Here is a 23,277-nt window from a genome sequence, read left to right as displayed (position 1 = left end):
CTCATGAATAATAGCTTTTTAGGTTAATTTTGCGCTAATACTTGAACCGTTTTCTTCATATTTTTTTTACCATTTCCACGCTATATTTTGTATAATTGTTGTGTGATTTTGTTACTTGTTTTTGGCCATATTTTTGGCCTATTTTGTTAATACCACTTTAATGCTCCTTTTAGAATTTAGTCACCATGTTAGCATTAGACTTAGATTAGAATCACAACATAGATTAGAAAATAGGCTAGTTCCGTTTCTCATTTCCTTTTTCTTTTTCAACCTTAACAAACTTAATAAATACCGATGAAGATCATACCGCTACTCTTTTTTTCATAGTGGGAAAGAAATGATTGGGGCGTATGCCCCGATGTATGTTCTTTTCTACTTAGGGGAGAGAAATTATTGAGGTGTAGGCCTCGGTGTATTTCTTAACCGCTATTTAGAGAAACGATTGAGGTGTAGGCCTTGATGTGCGTTCTCTAAATATTCAAAAAACTCTTTTTTGTATGATCTAAGTCACAAATAAACTCCCTTAAAAAACACCAATCAAACACACTAAAAAAAACTAATAAATGGTCAGACTTAAAGCAAAGTAAGGAAGTGATGCGAAGCCTTGTAGTGGGTTTTGTCATCATGGAATTACCCTAAAAGACACAAACCAATCATTTCTTTTTCCTTTGCCTCGTTGGCACCTAAGGGCATTGTTATTTCCGCTCAATCGCATCGTAGGTCGTCCCTTATGCAAGAGCGTGAACGTTAACTCCACCCAACTAAAAAACACAAAACAAAAAAAAATCTTGATTTGAGCTACAGTAACTCTGATTCCTGAAAAAAGATACGTAGGCAGCGGGGTAGGGCCCATGCGAGTACAATTCTTTCTTTTCCCTACATTTTGCATTCATTCGCATTTAGACATAGACATAGTTGTCGCACGCTCGCGAAAAATGAACAGAGTCGCCACCAATATATTTATCCCATAAGGGAAAGGAATATCAGAAAACCTAGCAAAGGAAGGAACAAGGTCTCGCGACCAGAGAATCAAGGTACGGGAGTCGGTTACGCAAGGGGAAGGTATTAGCACCCCTCGCGCCCATCGTACTCGATGGTATCCACCTATGTTTGTTTCTATCTAAAGGGTGTGTACTATGTCTATGTCTATATGAATGCATGCAAAAAGAAATACGGGGAAAAGAAGGAAATATTTACAAGTGTGCTCGTTCAAGCCCCGCGACTTGATGCCTACGTATCCTTTTCAGGAATCAGAGTGCCGTAGTTCGGCTCCATAGTTTTGTTTGTTTTTGTTTTTTTTAGTTGGGCGGAGTTAACGCTCGCGCTCTTGCATAAGGGGACAGCCTAGGATGCAATAGAGCGGAGATAACAATGCCCTTAAGAAAGGAGAGAAGAGAGAGAGTTTGAGTGTTTCGAGGAAATCCCTAAGGCAAGGGAAACTCGAGTTACTCTTTGGTTTGTGTCTTTTAGAATTTGGGAACTTACGCCCGAATGGTTCCCTAAAGCAAGGGAGATCCAAGCACTCGAATGATTCCCTAAAGCAAGGGAGATTCAAGCTTACATTCCCTTTTTAATGATTTTCACTTTTTTATTAATGTTTTTTAGTATTTTCTTTGTATTTTTTAAGGGGATTTTATTTGAATATTTTTAGATGTTTTATGTTGTAAAAGAAAAAGAATAAAAAAAGGGAACTATTCCTAATTTCTACATCTATGTTACTATAAGCCTAAAAGAAAGGGAGGAAAGTCTATTTAAGCATTCCACAATATATTGAAAATATTCACAAAAAGAAAAAAGAAATAGAACCTAAACTAATCATGAAAATTATTCACAAGCAATGGCATTTTTTATTCATGTTCAAAGACTATTTTCAAGAATTAAACTAAAAACTACTATTATTTTTATCTTTATCAACCAATCACAAATCAAAGAAATCAATCAATTAAAATTCAATTAAAAGAAAACAATATTCCTAAAAATCTAATTGGTCAAGTAACTATTTTTTATTGATTTTTATTTAAGAAAAAATTCAATTAACAAGCAAAAGAAAATAAAAGGAAAAACAATTTTTATTTGTTTTTTTATTAACAGAATAGGGGTGCAAAAGTAACCAGTATCTGAACTAAAAACCATTAGAGCCGACTGGGCCAGAAAAAATAGGGGGTGGAGATAGCATTCTGCGCACAGGCCCATGATAGAGAGCCAGCTCGTGGCCCATTTCCATCTTGTTCATTTTATTTAAGAAAGATTCAATTAATAGGCAAAAACGAAAAAAGAAAATCAATTTTTATTATTTATAAAATCTATTAACAGGGGGTGTAACAGCAATTAGCATTATGAACTAAAATCTACGTTAAGAGACAAGCTGGGCCCAAACAGGGGGTGGGAAGAGCAGTGCGCTCAGGCCCATGTTCAAGAAGGAGGCGTGTGTATTAGTGAAACAGGGGTATAATTCAGAAGAGGTTCTAGGCCCAGTCTCGTTGTAGCCCAACTACACTATGCACTCTATTTTTCCTTTCGTTTTATTCCTCCTTATTGTACAGCATTTATTATTTTTCATGTGATTATTATGGTACTACGTGACATGCAAAGAGAATAAAATGCACATGTATCAATTGGTGCAGTGGAGTTTTAAGTATAATAAGACAAAAATGAGCTGGAAACCAATCACGCCCTGCCACCTCACGTTCTAATCATTTGAATGAAATAACAATTGCTACATACTGGGGACATGCACCAATGAGATAGTGCCACATATGCGAACTGAGTTACAACCAGAAAACAACAACAGACGCCGGAGCTAGGGCTCCGGTCGTCTTCTCCAGCTGGTTCCGCCGTCGACCACCTCTACACGCCCAGAAAATCCAAGTTCTACCATCATTCCACTCGGAATCTTGCACTGAACTCGAATCTAACGTTATCTTTTCTTGATTCCTTTTCTAACCTTATAACCGTAAGCATTTCTAAACCTTAACATAATCTAAACTTCATAAAACCAAGGCTACTTGCGGAGCTCTCATACACTAATCAATTACTTCATGTAAAACGTAAGCAAGATCAAGGAACCAGGATTTCAAGCCAATACAAACAACAGATCTATTCTGAATGCATATGACCTTAAGGTATTTGGCTACGATGCTAAGAAGTTCCAGAGGTTTACCTGGATGGTTCTTGATTCAAAGTTTGAAGAAGACTCCGCGATCTGAGCTTCCTCCAATAGTGCTACTGATGCTTGATATTAATTCTTCGCTGTCGATCTTCGGTGGAGAGATGCGCTGAGTTTGATAGAGGATCTTGGAGACTGTTCTTCGCGGATTCCATTGACAGTGACGATTGTGAATTGAGTATAACGATGATGATGCAAGAATGAAGGTCAGCGGCGAGGTTGATGGAGGAGACTGATGATGAGGGTTGTTGTTCAGTTACGGTGGAGGTTGGTGAAGAATGGTGATGGAGAATGGTTTTTGAAGTTAGTTACAAATCGTAACAAACTTTTGCAGAGAAGGGATGAAGAGAGAATGAAGAGAACGAAGAGTGAGGAAAAAACGGGAGAGAGAAGAAAGTGAATCGTGAATCTAAAAAAATGAAGAAGTGTGTGATTTGTGAGGAGTTTTGAGTTATATAGTGGTGCATGAGGTTGCATGAGAGTTATGGTATACATGTTGTATTGTAGCATTTTCACTTCCAAACTTAATGAACAAGAATTATCATTTGTAGCAAGTCCTTTGCATGCTTTCACGTGCCCAGTTTTACATGACAATTATGGGAATGTCTACATGACCTCACGCATGCTGCTGCCATGTTCAGGAGTCCACCTTTAAGCATATATATCTCAAACCATAGGCCTCCATTTGACTTGATTTTGGGCTCAACATGAAGAGGGTGTGGGGTAGAAGAGGTTTCATGTTGATGATCTCTTGAAATAAAGGCTAGGGGTCACTCATAACTTGCAATGAAAACACAATGTCTCAATTGCTGGGCCTGCACACTCGTGACCTGGATTGTGGTCCATTCTTTTGGCAATGACGTGACTTGGTCGAGGCATGGCTTTGGGACCTAATAACTTGCTCATCACTTGACCAATTGGCGTGATCCATGGCTCATTGGAAAGAGGATGTGGCAAGGAGGAGTTTGATACCAAGATTGTTCAAAATGGGGATTTGTGGAGGGAGAAAATTATACTTGAATTCAGCCCACCATGTGTTTGTAGAAATGCCTTGCGCGTGACCTGGATCTTGGCCTGCCTGATGCTGCATTCTGGCCAGTGTGAGGGCATGACTTTGAGCATCCACCATTGATTCAATATCCACCCAATGTACTCAATTCTTGTTTTATTGTGTAAAGGGCGTAGCAAGGAATGGATTCATGCTATGTTGGAATTTGTAGTATCCCTGAATTTCCATATAATTGGCTTCAAAGTTGGCACGCCACATGCTCGATGAAATGCATCACGTATGACCAGAAATGTGCCCAGCTTCATGACTTGATTCAGATGAAAATCTCCCACTTCAAACATTAATAACTCTTCAACCATGCTTCAGATAAAAAAGTGTCCAACTACAAAGTTGTTCTCCTCCATGAGAGGAACAACTTTGATGTTGTAAATTTCTCCCAAAAATGCCATTTGCCACTAGGGGTGCTCGCGGTGCGGTTTGGGCGGTTTTGACGAAAAAAATCATCCGAACCGCAAGAGAAAAAATAGTGCGGTTTGGTTTGGTTCGGTTGACTTTTAAAAAAAATCCGAACCAAACCAAACCAAACTAATGCGGTTTGGTTCGGTTCGGTTGGTTCGGTTTTTTACAAATATTTTATTGAGCCATACATACACATATATATGACAACATAATTTTATATTTAGACATTCATACACTAACAAATAACAACAAAACTCGTCATATTTTGACAACAATTTTCCATGTAATATGTAAAAATTAAATTAGACAAAAGTGGAATATTAAACATAAAATAATAGCATAAAACAATATAAAATTATTATAATGAAAAAAAATAGAAGAGACGAAAGATTAGTGAAGGTGAAAAAGAAAAAGAAAAAGTGTTGAGAGATTAGAGAAGAACATGTGCGATAAAAATGAAACTGAAATACAGAACATTTACATAAAAATGAGAAGGTGAAAAAGAAAGAATATAGGAGAGTAAAGATTATAGAAGAAGAGGGAAGATGTATGTAGCAAAGAAGGTGAAATAATATTATTAGAGATTTGAGAAGATCGGGACTGAAATTATATGTGTAAGGATGAGAAAATTGTTCGTATTCATAAGACTAATGTATAATAGGTTTAATTTTGGGTTGGATGTGAGTTAAGTAAAATTTAGGTTGTAACATAATGCGGTTTGATTCGGTTTGGTTCGGTTTACAAAATATAAACCGCAAACCGAACCGAACCGTGCGGTTTTGTTAAAAAATGACCCAAACTAATCCGAACCAAATGCGGTTTTTTGCGGTTTCGGTTTGATTTGGTTTGGTTTGCGGTTTTCTATTGGGTTGGTTTGGTTTTGAGCACCCCTATTTGCCACGTGTAAACTGGTGATGAAGTGAGCTGTCCATTAGACTTTTTAAGGACCAAAAATTTTTCTAAGTATAAAACTTCCCCTTTTTATCATTTTTCTATTTTTGGCAACCTTTTATCAAACTCCTGATTTTATCCATTCTTTGACTTTTCTTGATTAAATTTCCATCAAAAGTCAATATTTGAATAATTCTTCTGATTTTGACCCAAAAGTCAACTGTACTGATTTTTCTGATTATTGATGAAACTCTTGATTAAATCTTCTCCAGTCAAATCCAGTCAAATAAACACATCCACATAGTCAACATGAAAGCTTCTCCCTCATAAAATCCCTTTCTGATTATATGTTGACCAGAAAGTCAATTGGTTGACTTTGGTCAAGGAAACCCTGATTAAGAGGATTAGATGACTTATAGACTTGTACATTCTTGCCAATGCTATGAACTGGATGAAAACCCTGATTTCAAGAGGTCTTGGGCAAGCTGATGACACCCCATATTAGGCTTCAAGTCTCTTCTTCTGATCAAGGACCAATGATATGGATGCATGCAATGGTATGACCTAAATGGATGTATGTTTATGAGTGGCAAGCCAGATAAATGAGGGTGGGACAAATTTGGGGTATGACAATAGTACACACCCTTTAGATAGAAACAAACATAGGTGGATACCATCGAGTACGATGGGCGCGAGGGGTGCTAATACCTTCCCCTTGCGTAACCGACTCCCGTACCTAGATTCTCTGGTCGCAAGACCCTGTTCCTTCCTTTGTTAGGTTTTATGGTATTCCTTTCCCTTATGGGATAAATATATTGGTGGCGACTCTGTTCATTTTTCGCGAGCGTGCGACAGATATTGACCCTTCTTCTCATTCGTAGCCTTGTAGTGAGAAACACTCTCTCTATTATCCTCATCGTAAATTCGACTCTTTTTAACCAACTCCGCAGATCAAGTAATTTGTTGATAACCAATCGCCTTCTTGATATCATGCCTCAAACCATTCACAAACTTTAAACACTTAGATCGTTCCGCATTCATGGTATTTTAGTGAGGACAATACTTGATCAACTCTTGAAACTTTGCAGAATACTCACCATCATTCCATTTCCTTGCTTCAATTCAAGAAACTCCACTTCCTTCTTTCCACGACAATCTTCTGGAAAATAGTTTTCCAGAAAGGCATCACGAAAAAGATCCCAAGTAACCTGAATACCTTCCTCATCAAACCTCTGAGCAGTATTCCCCCACCAATTGTCAGCTTCTTTCTCCAACATGTGAGTACCAAACTACACTCTCTGAGCATCGGTGCAGTTCATGACTCGAAAGATCTTCTCAATCGCTTTCAACCAAGCTTGAGCCTTATCCAGTTCATGCTCTCCATCAAAGGTAGGAGGATTTTTCCTCTGGAACTTCCCCTAAGCACGATACTAATCATCATCACCATTCCGATTTCCAGCATTAGCTTGAGGAATTTGACCAAGAGATCCAGCCAACATCCTCAATGCATCAGCAATGGCATCATCATTCCTTCCAGCTACCATCGTCCTACGACAACCAACAATAAAAAACAGACAATACAGTATTGATCATGTCAGATACACAAATCTAATACAACAGGATTAGAAAACAATAACGACTCTAGACCAACTGGTCGACCATGCTCTGATACCATTAATGTAACACCCATTTCTAATACCCCAGAATAATAGTAATAATAAACAAATACTCAGAGTAAGCATAAATATAAACAAGGGGCGTCACAACGACGTTTTCAAAAACTAAAAGCTTTTAAAAACCAACATTCATACATCCACAAACATACAATTCATCTGGTCCTTAATATAACACATTTTAATTAACATAATTCATTAAGAATATACATACATAGCAGAAATAACAAATTCTCATGAATTTCATAATGATCCATGTCCAATACCATGATCATATCACAATAATATCCAATACAAAACTCATAACATCGTATCCAAAATACTTGGCACTAAGGCCTTCCACAACACAATAAACATCATAACAAACATAAAATAGTATCAAACTACAAATCCAAATCAAACATGAGTTCAACGCACTAATCATATCCCAGTGTTACATGACTAAAGCATCGACTCACTACCTAATCAAATAACAAACTCGGGAGCTCCGCGGCTAAGTCCTCGGACAAGCTACTACTCGTCTGAACCTGTACGTTACCAACGAAGGGCAACATTCAAAAAGAAGGGTGAGAATTCAAATTATCATAGAAAATATAATAATGGGAAATGCAACATAAACAAGCATATATTTAACAATTCATCACTCTTCATAAAACATGCGTATCAATCAAATTCACATCTACACTTTCATATCACATAATCACACATAATAAAATTTCACACCGATACGTGCGACTCAAGTGTGACTCTATGGAATATGCAGGTGGATCCCTCCGTTATCATTTCCGATCAGGCCGTTTGTCATTCTCTCTAGACTAGATAACCACCTCAAAGCCCCATACTCGTTAACCTTTTAAGCCCCATACTCGTTAGGTTTGGAACAAGTAAATAACCTTCACGAGATTACCCAACATTGCCACTTTCAAAGACTCATGCTTGTGTACGTGTGCAATAAAGTAAGACTCATGCATTTAAGACGTTCCCTCTATCTCTTAAACTACACAATTACATGTTTACGACTTTGCACAACATTACACAACATGACAATCAATCCAATATCAATCATCCATTAGCATTTAGTAAATCAATCACATCATTCATGATTATCATCCACATAATACATCCATGAACATTGATCATAAACAACTTATCCATAACATACATTCATAATTACATGTTATTCCCAATTAACATCATAGTTAAATTAAACAATTGCCAACTAATCCTACTCTATCATATAGACAATTACTTAAGCTTCAATATGCTTCAAATGGCACCTAAAAAGGAGTTACGGATCAAAAGTTATGACATTTCAAAGTTTGGAAAAAGTTTTGTAAAACAGGGTCTGCTCAGCGGCCCACCTGCGGGACTAGGCAGTAACTTTCCATTTTTGGAACTCCGCTTAGCGGGCCCTGCGATTTTCAGAAAAAAACAGCAAAACACATAACTGCGAAAACTTCATCCAACTACTCCACATCACTTCCAAACATCAAATAAACATCAAATACAATCAGTATTAATCATTATTGAACCACATGTATCATTAAAATCATTTTTATCACACAAATCCATAGAAATTACAACAAATCCTACATTTCTAGGTTTGTATGAAATTACAAAGATGAAGAGGTAATCACAACAAAATACATTACCCAATCATATAGTCTATAAGAACTTGGATTCTAACCCTTACCTCTAGCTCTTAATCCACCCTCTTTAAGAAATCTACAAATCCCCTTTTCATTCTCTTCTATGTTCTTCTTATCTTCTTTCTATCTTTTTCCTCTTTTCTTTCTAATTAGGTTATGACACAAAGTTCTCTCCTAATTCTCATTATTTTATTAGGCTTAACCCACCCAATACTCTTTCTCACTCAACTAAGACCATTTAACTGATTTCTAATAAAATTCTACCATTTATTAATTAGCTAAATAACATATTACTACCCAATTAAATAATTATCACTCAAACAATAATTAAATAAAATACACAAACAGTTATCAAATTTTAAATAATCCTAATTAATTAAAATCTAATAAAAATAGGGTGTAACAAGTCACATTCTGCTTTTATCTATTCTAAGAACAAAAAGAATTTGATGCTGAAATACAAGAGATGTATTATGTTACTTTAATGTTCTAAGGGGTTCAAAGTAATCATTACAACATAGATACATGCTTTGTGGAAAGATTAACTGGTATAAGATTTGATGATAACCTTGACTTAGAAAAGTCAATGTTGGTTAATATTTTCTCAGATCTAGAAATCACTTATGAAGAATAAGAAAAAGAAACTAAGGTTTCTAAAAGATAAAATTCTTCTGAAAAGATGATGCATTAGATTCATCTGAAGTTCCCCAAGTTCAAAGACTGACACCTTTTGAAGATCTAATTCTTGGAAGAAAGACTAAATCTTGTTAGAACAAGATGCAAAGCTCTGAAGATACTCCTGATTAGTCAGTGTATTTGGAAGTACAAACAGATTGAGTAGAAACTCCTCTTAATCTTGAATGGATCATGTCTATGCAAGAAGAACAAATTCATTCCACCTGAAGTTATGGTTGAAGATTTGGTTTCTAAAGTCATAACGAACTCATATATCAGCACTGTGAGTGTTTAGAGACAAACCAGATAAGAAAGCGCAATGACCACCAAAATGCTGTAAGTAAATCTTCTAAAACTCTGAAATTTTAAAAGAATCTTCTCAACATTTATTATTCACCCAAATCGGTCACGCTACTCATTTATTTATATAGTCAGTGAAACACTTATATCACTCTTGATATTCTTTTTGGTAAACTTCTTTGATAATAAACTTTACTTGCATGTTTTATCAAAATTTATGTCTAGAATTAATTTTGTGTCTAATCATCTATCTTTAAAATAGTAAACATTTATCTTTTCATTTATTTCCATGTCGTTTCAAATCTCTTAACCATATCTCTTCTTTCTCTAAATACGTTTTCTTTTTATATATAAAGACTTCATTTGTGCCCCTATTAATTTATCACTGCTCAATTATTTCCCTCTTAACTTTATCTACCATACCTTTAATGTGTTCAAAGACCTTTCATGGTGATGAAAATCTCCTTGAAGTTCTCTGTGAACTACGCCCAAATATTCCTTGTTTAAGCAATGATGAGCTTTATCTGACTCAAAGTATCATTGTGCAAGGATGGTCTAGTAGGTACATTTCAATGTTGCATGGCCCTATCTATACAAATCTAATCAATTTTTTTTGGAAGTATGCGTCTGTGAATTTTGATGGTTCCTTTGTTTCCTCTAATGTTTTTGGTAATACCATCATCATCACTCCTGCAATCATTGATTCTGCAATTGGGTGTGTGTCATACCCCAATTTTTGACCTAAGATACCACTTCATATCATAGCATATGCATCATTTGCATCTCTAACAAATTGCATAGCTTGTGTTTGCTACTTGTGACTCAGCAGGGTTAATCAGGAAATCACTCATCAGTACAAGCAACAATCAATTAGGGTTTTGTTCTCCCTTCATTTCAAATGAATTATCTTCATCAACAATCAACATTTGGTCCTCAGAGATTCATTTCAACAAGCTCAAAGGCTCTGAACCAACCAAGTTAGGGTTTTGACTAAAGATAGCATACTCTTGACTTTTGCTCAGGATTTGACCTAATGACTTGGGACATGACTTCAAGACCCCAAGTGCATCATTTTGACCTAATCCATTGACTCAAGGCATCTCCTACACAAGGATTGATCACCAGTGAAATTTCAAGTCATCAGAATTAGGGTTTTGAACTATCAGGGACTGAAATCAGGGATCACATTTGGGAAACCCTAAAAATCCCCAGGAAGTCAATCAAAGGTTTCAATCATCCTCAAATAATCCCTATGACAATATCCAATGGAAATTACATTTCAATTCAAGATCCACAGTCATCAATTTCATCAGGTCGACAATTAGGGTTTTTGACCTAATTCACTGAACAATTGACTTTTTAATCAGGACATGGTGCCACAACTCAAACCATGGCTCAATATACTTTAATGCCTCAATATGATCCATTCATACCATTCATTTGGTGAGGATAGCCTGTTTCATTTGAAATCTCCAGAAACGCGATTCGTCTGAAAAAGTCAACTGTAAAAGATCACCATTGACTTTTGGAGAATTTTGGTCAACCATGACTTTTGAAGTTTTGAATCATCAATATATAATATATGAAGTCATTTGATCAAGAAAAATCAAGAAAATCAATCAAGAATCAAAAAGTCAAAAGTTTGACTTTCATACTTAGAAAATTTTCTAAGTGTTTTTCAATGGTTTTTTCCAAACTTTGGAAGGGAATTTCTCAAAATTTCACCTACAAACTGAAAAAAACTTCCAACATGAAAGTTGTAGATTTTGATCCAATAAACAACTTTGACACATATAATTTTTTTCCATAAAATCAACCATTTAAGAGATATGGAGCTTCAAAGTTGGCCTCTTTTGAAAATTTCACTTAAAATCTCATTTTTCTCAAAGTTCATGGATCTTTTTCACCCATTTCCTTAAAGGTCTTGAAGAAACTTCCAACTAGGGTTTTGAAGTACATAACATGCGCTTTCCAAAATGTCCAAGAGCATGAAAAAATATGGAGTGTAGCCATGGTTTTGAATTTTGACATTAGTGAACTTTTCACTTGAATTTTCACCATTTTTCACTAAGTTTCAAGACTACATGACCTATAATTCAAGTGATGACACACCAATGCAATAATTGGAAGATATTTTCTGGTTTGAGATCAGAATGGAAGAGGATAGGAAGCTTGAGTTTTAACCATGGTTTGGTCACTTTAACCATTTTGCATTAAATGTAAAAGATTCCTTTTTATCTCTTAAGCCAAATCACCAATTCTTGATCAACTTGCTAAGGTCTGAGTTCAGAACTCTTGGCCTATAAATAGAGGTCCAAACTCCATTCAAAATCACACCAAAACCTCACAATTATAGGTTTTCTCTCTTCTTTCTTGAATTGCAAGTTTCATAGTTTTCAAAGAGGTAGAAAACTCAACCTCCAAACCCTTGAAGTTATGGCCAAAGTGATGGTTCTAACATCTCATAAACATCATTTGGGATGTGTTTGAATCATTCACACACCCCAAAACACCTAAAACTCAGAATCATCATCTCACCTCCATATGAACATAGAATGAACCTTATCATGCCAAAATCCATTCAAGCTCAATTCTATCCAAACTAACACTTCCAACACCTCATATATGTCACATATGAACTATCCCAACACTCATTATCAATCAAAAACTTAAGAATCATCAAGCTCGATTCATACTTGGTTCTACTGCAGATCGGGTTCCATACTTTGATCCAGATGTTTTCAATTCACTCCAAGCATACAGACACCTTCCATAATCATCATTGAAGCTATCCAGATCATCACAAAGCATCTGTAACACCTCTATTGCAGAATTCGATTCTCACTTTTGCCGTTTTTGAAGGTAAGCTACTTGAACTTCAAACTCTATGAATCATGCATCATAAATGAAATATGAACATAACATCTTGTTTCTGCACCTATGAGGATCATTAACCCTCAATCAATTGCATCTTAACTTGCACATACACGATTTCATATTGAATTTCAGTTTTAGGGTTCTTCATGTTCATCACAAAATTGATCACCTTAGAGTAAAAATAAATGAATTGTGAGGGTACCATCATGTTCCTCGTGAAAAACCGAGTGAGATAGACCCATCACTTGATCAAAACAACACAGTTTTAGAGATTTTCAAATTTCAGTTGGGATTGTGTTCTTGGCGCGTTTTTTGGTTCAGAAGTTTCAAATATCAATTTCAAAATATAATTAAATGGAAGCGTATGTATCACAAGCCACAAGCGTGGCTCAGTTGGCAAGTGTTTTGGTTGGTGAGAGAGAGGGCGTGAGTTCAAACCCTGGCAGGACCAAACCATTTTTTTACAACTATTTTTCTTCATTTTTTTAACAACTTCACTTAATTAATTAACCATTCAAACCAATTCATTTTTACTTCATTTTTCACACACTTCTCATTTAATATATGTATTTTATGAATATTAAAAAAAATCACAAAAATATATTTATTTAATGTATTTTTAATTGAGTTTAAAATGACATGTTTTTAAGTTTTTTTAATACTTTAAAATATTGTTTTTCATTTGATTTTCAAACTTAATCACTTGTAAATATTTTTTGAGCAAACCTAATCACCTAAGTGTTAATTAAGTATAAAATTTTTGTTTATCTTGATTAAATTAACTTCTTTCAAAATTCAAATCATTTTAAAAACAAGCGATCGCGATTCTTTTCAAAAACGATAAACCATTTCTTTTTGATTTCAAAGGAAACTGTTGATTAAATCTTTTTAATTGATCAATTGATTTTCAAGCGATATGGGGCCTCTCGAATATTAGAGAGTATAAGTCCCTTTCCTCTTTCTTTTTTACAGTTTTTCTTTGTGCAGAAAACTCTTTCAAAAAAACAATACTTTTCAAACTGTTTTCAAAAACAACAAACGACGCGTCTGTAAATAAAACAATCAACCATGTTTTATAAAATAAAACATGGGCCTCCACATAGGTATAAGTCCCATTCTCGTACATGAAATTAGGTATTTCATTGTACATACACTTTTTTGTACATACCTCGATCAGTTGTTTTTTAACTTTGAATAACAAATCAAAAATGAAGGTTTTCTTCAAATCTTCCAAAAAAATATACCATGGGCCTCCATGTAGGTATAAGTCCCAAGCCCCTTTGTAAATACCTGTTTACATAGCTTTGAATAAATTCAATGGGACTCTCCCCGAGTATAAGTCCCGAGCCCCCGTGTATACAAATGGATCATGCTTACAGGTATATTTCCTTCATAAACTCCATTATATACACACACTTTGTTATATATGTATAACTGTTCATATTTGTTCATGTTTGTTCATGTTTGTTCATACTTGTTCATGTTTGTGATTGTGTTATATATATTTGTTCAACTTAGTCCAACACTAGGTTCCCCATAGCCTCTTATTGGGCTTCGTGCAAAGAATCTCCCTAGTTTAGGTTAGGACATAGAGTATGGTTTCCCGGTGAAATCGCTCTAAGAGCTCAAACCAACTATACCATGCCTCCTCTTGGGCTTGGTACAAACGACTTGTCCCTCCCATAGCCTCCTCTTGGGCTTACAATGCAAGGACCCTGGATTGTCCCTCCCATAGCCTCCTCTTGGGCTTACAATGCAAGGACCCTCGGATAGCCTCCTCTTGGGCTTCGTACAAGGACCCACGGGCTTCTTATAAGCATCCCCAATATCCAAATCAAAATATCCTAGGAGATTAGACATTTATCATCTCTATGATAGGAGTATCTCTTCTATATCATCACAAACAATCAATCAATCAAATTTCTTTTTGCCACAAGGCTGGCTAATCAATCAAATTTTTTTTGCCACAAGGCTGGCTAATCAATCAAACCGTTTTGCCACCATACTGGCTGATTAATCAAAGTTTTTGTCACAAGGCTGACTTCATTGAAACTTTTGCCACAAGGCTGGCTGATTAATCAAAACTTTTTGTCACAAGGCTGACTTCATTGAAAGTTTTTGCCACAAGGCTGGTTAAACAAACAAAAAACATATTTATCATTCTAAGCGCCATAAGTGGCATGGCCCAGGGCTTATAATGAAAAGATTTACAAACAAAAAAAATCTAACAGATGTATGTGATGATATAGATTAGATACATCGAACATTGAGATGACATTTGTCTCTTTTCCTTTGCTTCCACTAGCATAAGTGGGAACTACGATTACTCTGACTTTCTCAACATCCCTTTGAGATTACGTAGGCACAAGGTCGATCCTTGGTGAGCAAAACAAAACAAAAAAAACCATTCAAACCTTAGCACCCGTAGACCCTGAGCTACAGATGCTCTGATTCCCTCTAGGGGATATGTATGCAGAGGATCGCGATGATCTTTGCGAGCATAATCAAACAAACACCTTAGGTCCCACCTATTTCACAAGAACCTCTCAATGACATGGAATGAAAAACAAAACAAAGAAACCTATAGAGTACTATAGATACGTTGGGTGCTAATACCTTCCCTTCGTATAACCAACCCTCTTACCCAAAGATCTCTCCCCCCACTTTTAGGTTATTGCAGCTTTTTTCCTTTTCCTCCTTTGGAAATAATAAAAAGTTTGGTCGGTACAAAAGAAAAATCATTTTTTGAGCACTCGAGCCCAAAGAAGGCATCAGGTGTCTCATCCCGAAAAAAGACAATGATTTTTCCCCGCGACAGTGTGCTCATACTGGAACTACCGTTGAAATATATCGGTTCAAATACTCTTTTGTAGAATGGCTAAGCACCATTCATGACTCGTTTATCCAACTTGAACCAGAAAGTCTCAACAATCTTCTACCCATTGCTAAAGTATGGTTTCAACTTGTGCCGTCAAACTTTCGTCTGAGAGGTGTCTGTTAGAACAAGATTTGTTTCTACACCTCATCTCTAAGTTTTGATGATAACAACACATATATTTTTTATGTAAACAATTTTGTTTCTAATGTTTTTTTGTGTGTGCAGATCAGAATGCTCTGTGTGATTTGGGACAGGTGTCTAAAGAATCATAAAAAATATTGTTGTCAGAAAGACTACTCTCTTTTATTTATGTAGGTACATGGAATGCTGATTCAGAAAGAAGATCTCCACAACACTTCTCAACAATTTGTTGTTTCAGAAGTCTCAAGCGTCTCCAAAAGAAACAAAGTCTGCTAAGATGTTGCTGCTCTATATTAGAATCAAAGTCTACATGAAATACAAGATATCACGTCAATATTAGATGTCAAAGATATGTTATTCAAAAGAACAGTTGCTCATTACTCTGAAGACATAGTCAAAGATCAGTTGATAAGGATTCAATATGAAATACAGTGTAGTCGATGACTCTTGTTCAAATATCTAGACGTGTTCCTCAAATATGTTTATGTACAATTATCTGAAGGCATTGTTCTATTCTGAAAGGACTCAAACACTATAGCTTCTATTACTCGTGTTGTCCTAGTATCAAATCAATTATCTCTTCAGATACATATTTAATCTAGGAATATCTGCATCGTACTTCAGAAAGGTTGCTGCCATTATTTCTAAAAGACAAAGTTCTGCTCCTATTGAGTTCTGATGTTCTTATGCTATCCCAACAAAGTTGTTTTATGAACTACTTATTAGATACATCATCAGAAGAACAAAGAGAAGAAAGTGATCTCTTCCAAGCTTACTATAACATAGACTAATATCAAACACTTTCAATATTATTAAATAAAAGATTAACCTTTAAAATTATTTTTCTTAAAAAATTTATCCTAAAGATGTTTTTCCAAAAAATAAAATAAAATAAGTAAATATTATTTTAATTTTAAAAAATAATCATTTTGTTTAAAAAAAATCCTACACAATCATCAAGTTATACTATTATGGGTAATTTTCATATAGCCAAGAAAACTTTGTGAACATCCTTAAGTTTGGTTGTCTATGCACATTTGTACTCTATATTTAATTTGAGGTAGCTATAATTTCGAAAATGGCTAATTATAGATAAAAAAAGTATTATTTAAACACATGCAACTCCTAAGCAAAATTAAGTTGTGAATAATTAATTTCTCACCAACTTCTTATTATTTACATATATATCTACAACGTAACTATATCACAATGACAAAGACAATGATGGTTATGTTCTTCAGTGCTCTTTTCATTTGCTCACTGTTTACACAAGATGTTGATGCCACCAAACATATCGGTGGTCCCGCAATGGGAAGAGACAACCCCTCCTGCAGCAAATTACATCCCGGCAGTTGCAACCCGGTTCCGGCCAATCCATACAGAAAGGCATGTGAACCAATAAAGAAGTGTCGTGGAGGTTCAAGCCCACCACCCATGCACAAGCCACCAGTGCACAGCGGGATGTGAAGCAAATGATAAGTGTCACAGTAATAGAGGAGGATAAATAAGAACATAAACATCAACATTGATATGTAACTTGTTACAAAAAAAATTTTAATTTGTCATATTATATATATATATATATATATATATATATATATATATATATATATATATATATATATATATATATATATATATATATATATATATATATAATATTTCACTTTGATCTTTTCTATACGAGATAATATATATTTTTTTAAATTTTGAATAACTAATATATCTGAACTATATGTAAGATATTTTAGTTATTTATTTAATTTTAAAAAATTAAATTATCTGTAGTTAGAAAGATCAGAGATAATAGTTACGTAATATTTAATGTATTATTTACTTAAATATAAAACTATTAATGATATATTAAATATTCATCAATGTTGTTTTTTATTTATTTGTTGGATTGAATTTTTTATTTTTTATTTTAAAAAAGTTGTCAAAAACAATTATTTTAAAATTCATTTTTTTTCAAAGTAGTAAGAATCCATTTCTAAATTATTTTAAGAGGTTCAAATCGACCACATTTTGTGTAGTGTAAATATATTTTAATAAAAAATTATATTAAAAAATTCAACTATTGTGGTTTATCTCTCACATTTTTATTCAAATTTGACGATGTATGTATTTTTTAATAAAATGTCATTTGTAAAACATGATAAATTTTATCTGAGGAAAGGTTTTAACCTCAAAGTCAAATGAGATTGAAATAGTTTTATCTGAGGAATCAAAAGATGGGGAATGGATTAAGATATAGTCCATATTAGTATTAATGATAGGTGTGTTGATGACATTTGGTTGGGTAGGTGTAGAATTTGGAAAGGAACGAATTTCAGGAATGTCAATTCGAAAAGATGTTAGTTGTGGTTCGGAGGGGGTATTTTCAGGTTGTGTTTGTTTGAGTTGTGAGATGTGTGGTTGAGGAATTTGCAGTCGTATAGCTTCAGCAAGAATGGTTTTAGATGGTTGGGTACGGGGTTCAGATGCTTGTGGGTTAGATGGTTTAAGAGTAGAAAATCATTTTGGTTGAGGGGAAGAGATAGTTCCAAAAGGTGTATTAGAAGGAGGTGTTTATGATGTAGGTTGAATGAGATTGGGGGAAGACGGAGTGTTAAAAATTTGATCAGAAAACAAAATCGTCTCAACAATAGAAGAATTATTAGGGGTTGATTTTGAGCATGAGATTCTTTAGCTTTCTCAGCGTTTTCAGAACCTTCAGTTTCAACTTCCATTATCATTCCTAGAGACCTTCTCATAGTTCCAGAAGTCTTAGCTACCTTTGTTGGGGAATAACAGTTCCAGAAGGTCCATCGCCAATATTTTTAGGCTATGTTTGGGAGTTTGAAGAGGAGGGGAGGGGACGGCTTCCAAAAATAAAATTTTAAAAAAATATAGGAAAACATTTGACATTTTTTGAAAAAATGATTTTGTTTAGAATGATAAAAGTGTCATTATCATTAATAAATTTTTAATTTTCATAATACTATAACAACCTAAAATATATTTGGAAAATTTATGTAAGCCCTTCAAAACCCTCCAAAACCCTCCTACAATACAATTTTTGAGTTCCCCCATTTTATGGGGTTTTTGGTGTTATGAATAAACTCAAACCCTCCAAAACCCTCCTACCCAAAATCTTTTTATCCTTTTCACCCAATTCTTCCTATTTTTTAAAGCCCTCCCCTCCCTTCCCCTCCAAACTCCCAAACATAGCCTTAGATGTTTTCGTTTTCCTTGTGGGAGTAGGTTCACGTGGAACATCTGCAAGATCATTGTAAGAAAAAGCTACAGGTTCAATAATTGAGGCTATGCAATCATCAATTTAGGATTGCGGGATTTCTAGAGGATCAACTTTGGTAAAAATTATATAGTTATCAATGGTTATCCTTATAGAAGATACTGCATACCTATCCAGAACATCTGTAGTGTCAATAACTTCAAAAATCAAAGACATGTTCTTTAGATTTCTTCCATTGAAGATCTTTCCAACATTTGTGACTATTTCCTTAGTCATGTTCAGACTCTGCAACATTTCCACAAGCTTACTATCCACAAGCACATAAGAAATTAGTCTTCCCAAGGGAGTCCACTTTCTAATTTTTAAACCATCATCTCTGGTCTCCCTAACCAGCTCCCTCATATACTTGAAAAGAAAAAAAAGGAAGATTCATCCTAGTCCTAGAAAATATGTAGTATAACAAGTACTTCTGATCGGTATTTGTCATACCCCAATTTTTGACCCTAAGACCCCACTCCATTTGTATTGATTCAAAAGAGTTTTATCACCCTCATTTCATTCATCAAAGCATAAAGAGATCCTCATGCACCATCTCATATCACTAACCTCAAAAAGCAAAAAGATATGTGTTGTTTGTTTGCTTCTTTTACAAGATAGGTGTTGAATCAAGGAGCTCAAGTGAGTGGCAGAAACTTCTCACACACTCGGTTTACACACTCACACACGATCAGGCCCCTTACGGAACTCTGATACCAAATATTAAGAATAATTTAGAGAACACGCTTAATTGATGGAAAGGTTAAATGTATTATTTCATTTTAGATGATATTTGGCTTTAAATTGCCGATACAAAAATGAAACACGCATCAAGCCACGATCTCTATGGAAGTTAAAAAAAGAAAAGCTAAAGCAACTCCTAAAGAATAATTATTCCCATAATACTAAGAATTATTCAACAAACATAGACTAAAGAAATAACATGTAAACAAATTAACTAGACCAACTTCTAGCCATTATATATCTAAGATGCATGAAACAACTTTTATGTACCTATTGTTGAGATGATACTATTATGAGATTTTTGTTTAACTCTTTTTTTGGTTTAAAATAGGCCCCTTTGTTACTTGGTTGTGATATTCTAGCAATGGATAATACCATATATGAATTGATAAGAAACACTAATGTTATTGCATTAAACCAAGGTAAGTAGAATTTCTTGAAAGATAAATCCATTCATTTCTTCAATAAATAATGCTTTGAAATCACTGTGCTTCTTGTAGTAGATAGAGTTGGATTTCAAGGAAAGAAAGTGAAAAACAACAATTATTTAGTAATTATATCTTCTTCTTTCCCTTTATAGTCGCAAGTGTGAGTTTCTTAGAACTTATAATGTTATACTACATTTGTCCCTAACTATAAGACTCTCTTGAGTTTTTTTCTTGTCCCTTTTTATAAGTCTCTTTTTAATTTTAAAAGTGCATTAATTTTTTCCAAACACACCCCTAATTATATCACATATTTTTCTGCAATCAATAATATATACACATGTATGAAAATCAATTATTTCTCTCTCTTAAGAGTAAATTTGTAAAATTGTACAAATAGTCAATAAATTTAATACTCTAACCAACTTTCTTAAGTAGCGTAATTTTGTCTTCGGGCGTTATATTTAGGGACATAGGTAATACTAAATTGTTTTCATATTTCAACACAAACCAGGATATATGTGTGGAAAAAACCTCCTAGTAATAACAAAGTAGCAGTGGTCTTAGGGAATAGAAGTTCATCAAACGCAATTGTGGTTATATCCTGGACAAACATAAGCCTAGACCTAGGAACTAAAGTTGATGCTAGGGACTTATGGGAGGTAATATAAGCTTTGTTTTTAGTGCAAATCAATTTGAATTTCTATGGTTTTGATGATGTGTAATGATATTTGTGGCACTCAACACAATCATTGGTGTTAGGAGAAATCTATCCAGAGTTAGATTCAAATGCTTGTAAGATACTCCTTCAGTCCCACAAAACATGATTAGGAGTAATATAATAAAAATATTAATTTTCTCTTACTTTTATAATTTTTTTTAATATGTGTGAAATGGTCAATTGAAATTGAAACAAAAGGAATATATGTTTTCACCTTCATAAGAATTTAGATTCACATCATTTCTTGAGCTAGTCCACCCAATTTTTAACCGTTTATATTAATTAATGACCATTACATTCGATTGAATACAAAGATTTATTATGATTTATAAATTTCTATGTAGAATAACATGATTTACATTTGTAGGACCATACTTTTATTGTTGCTTTATTTGGAATATTCTTTAAGAGATGAAAATAATGTCATCTATTTAATATAAAGTCAAGGTTGTCATGATGGCAATCATAACCACAACAAACCTATCTCTAACAAGGGATTTTATGAAGATATCAACCCATTGATGATCTGTATCAATCAATTTTAAATTTTAAATTCCCCTTATAACATAGTCTCGTATAAAATGATGTTTAATCTTAATGTGCTTAGATCTAGAATGTAGAATGGGATTCATAGAGAGTAGGAACATTACTCTCATATATCTGAAATTCTTCTAGCTGGATTTTCATCCAGAGGATCTGAGTGTTGTATCTAGTAGCGAAAATATACTCAACTCCAGCTCTTGACAGTGCAATTGTTGATTGTCTCTTGCTAGACCATGAGATCAGATTATCACCTAGAAACTGACAGCTTCCAGAAGTATTTTTTCCTTCTCGTCTATCTCCCGCATCATCAGCCTCACAATAACCAACTAGCTTGTGCTCATTTGGTTTTCTATAACACAAGCCAAGGTTAGTAATACCTTTCAAATAACTAAAAATCCTCTTAACAGTTGTTACTTAACAATTGTTAAGTGGGACTATCTAGGATCTGATTGGAAGAGGGCACATAAACACACAATGAATAAAATGTCAATCCTAGAAGCAGTTAAGTATAAGAGAGAACCAACCATACCTATGTATACCTTTTTCTCTACCTTATTGCTTACCTCATCCTTCTCCAAGATAAAAGTAAGGTGCATTGGAGCCTTCTATCTTGCAATCTGATATGTTAAACTTCTTCAAAAGTTCTTTGGTATATTTGCTATGACGGTGTCATACCCTAAATTTTACCCCCTTTTCTTATTTCCATATGGCTTATAGTTTTGCTCATCATTCATTTTACTCCTTCATTCATGTGGGCATATAACATTAGTGGTTCAAAAGATCAGGTGGTATTGGATTTCAACTAGTTTCTCTATACACTTGGGCTATTTTTGGTTTGATCATATGTGTAGCGGGGAAAATCTGATATCGAAGCCATGGGATTGACTCGAATCAATATTCCGTTTTGAAATCGCCACCGTGCTTTATTTTTTCAAAGGAAAAGGGAAAAGAACGTAAAACCCAAAGTTTTGTTTAAAAAACAAGAAAGAGATCTCAGGTACGGGTGTTGATTATATGAGGGGAAGGTTTAAAGCACCCCTCATATCCGTGGTACTCCACGGGAACCTTTTTGAAAATTTGTGTCGTGTGTGCTAAAAAAGGGTTTGTTTTATTTTTAAAATAAGCTCGGCAAGACGTTAAGCCTTGTGCCTACATACCTCCTTGGTGCAATGGAGAAGTCAGAGCTAATGTAGTTCCGCTTTTGGGAAAATAGTTTTAAAACGAATAAACACTTTATCGTCGTCGGAGAGAAATACTCAGCCATTGATCTTGAGCATGAGAACAAACAAGTTCTTTGCATCGCAAATGAAAGAAGGGCTCCAACTCGGATAAAATCAACGAGTATGCCACTAGCTCTCTCACGCGGAAAAGATCTCGTTATTATCAATCAATTTCAAAATCGTGGGGTATAACCACTCGTTTCGACAATTAACGGTGTCTAGACTTTTGAAGGAAAGCCACTAAGGGCGAAAGATATTTTTAAAGAAAAGGTTTTGAAAAGGTTGCAAACATAAGAATATTTGGGAAAAAGGGAGAAGATTTTGGAGTTTTAAAAATGGGAGGAGATGAAGAGGCTAACTTAGTGCATAAAATAAAAGCTAAGGAAAGAAACGGTCTAACCAAATAAGAAGCCAACACTTGACATTAAGAGCCAAGGTAGTTTTCCCATCCTTTGGATTTATCGATACCAACACATTAACACTTGGGGATCTAGATGAACTTATTATCTTAGCACCACTTTGCATTTAGCACATTAAGAATTCTGACGAAAATCGGGTAGAGTAACGGCTGTTTTTGAGTAAAATCCTTATCTCAATGCCTTGGAATTAACCATCAAGGGCTTTCAAGGAAATAC

At 34.6% G+C, this 23,277-nt stretch overlaps 1 protein-coding gene across 1 annotated transcript; it reads left to right on the top strand.

The window, feature by feature from the left end:
- Positions 1 to 20,097: 20,097 nt before the first annotated feature.
- On the top strand, positions 20,098 to 20,985 carry LOC131625424 (alpha-galactosidase-like). The gene is made up of 4 exons (XM_058896285.1): positions 20,098 to 20,155; positions 20,237 to 20,284; positions 20,678 to 20,819; positions 20,895 to 20,985. Exons 1-4 carry the CDS (start codon positions 20,098 to 20,100, stop codon positions 20,983 to 20,985), a joined length of 339 nt encoding a protein of 112 aa, XP_058752268.1.
- Positions 20,986 to 23,277: the final 2,292 nt, after the last annotated feature.

Source organism: Vicia villosa, unplaced genomic scaffold (genome assembly GCF_029867415.1).
Source record: "Vicia villosa cultivar HV-30 ecotype Madison, WI unplaced genomic scaffold, Vvil1.0 ctg.000217F_1_1_2_unsc, whole genome shotgun sequence".
NCBI lineage: Eukaryota > Viridiplantae > Streptophyta > Magnoliopsida > Fabales > Fabaceae > Vicia > Vicia villosa.
This window is presented reverse-complemented; position numbering and strand designations above follow the sequence as displayed.

Coding starts and splice junctions, on each gene's coding strand:
- LOC131625424 (XM_058896285.1), top strand. CDS start 20,098: ATGGATAATACCATATATGAATTGATAAGAAACACTAATGTTATTGCA. Junction 20,285..20,677: donor GAAAAACAACAATTATTTAG/TAATTATATCTT, acceptor AAACCAGGATAT/ATGTGTGGAAAAAACCTCCT. Junction 20,820..20,894: donor GATGCTAGGGACTTATGGGA/GGTAATATAAGC, acceptor ATGATATTTGTG/GCACTCAACACAATCATTGG.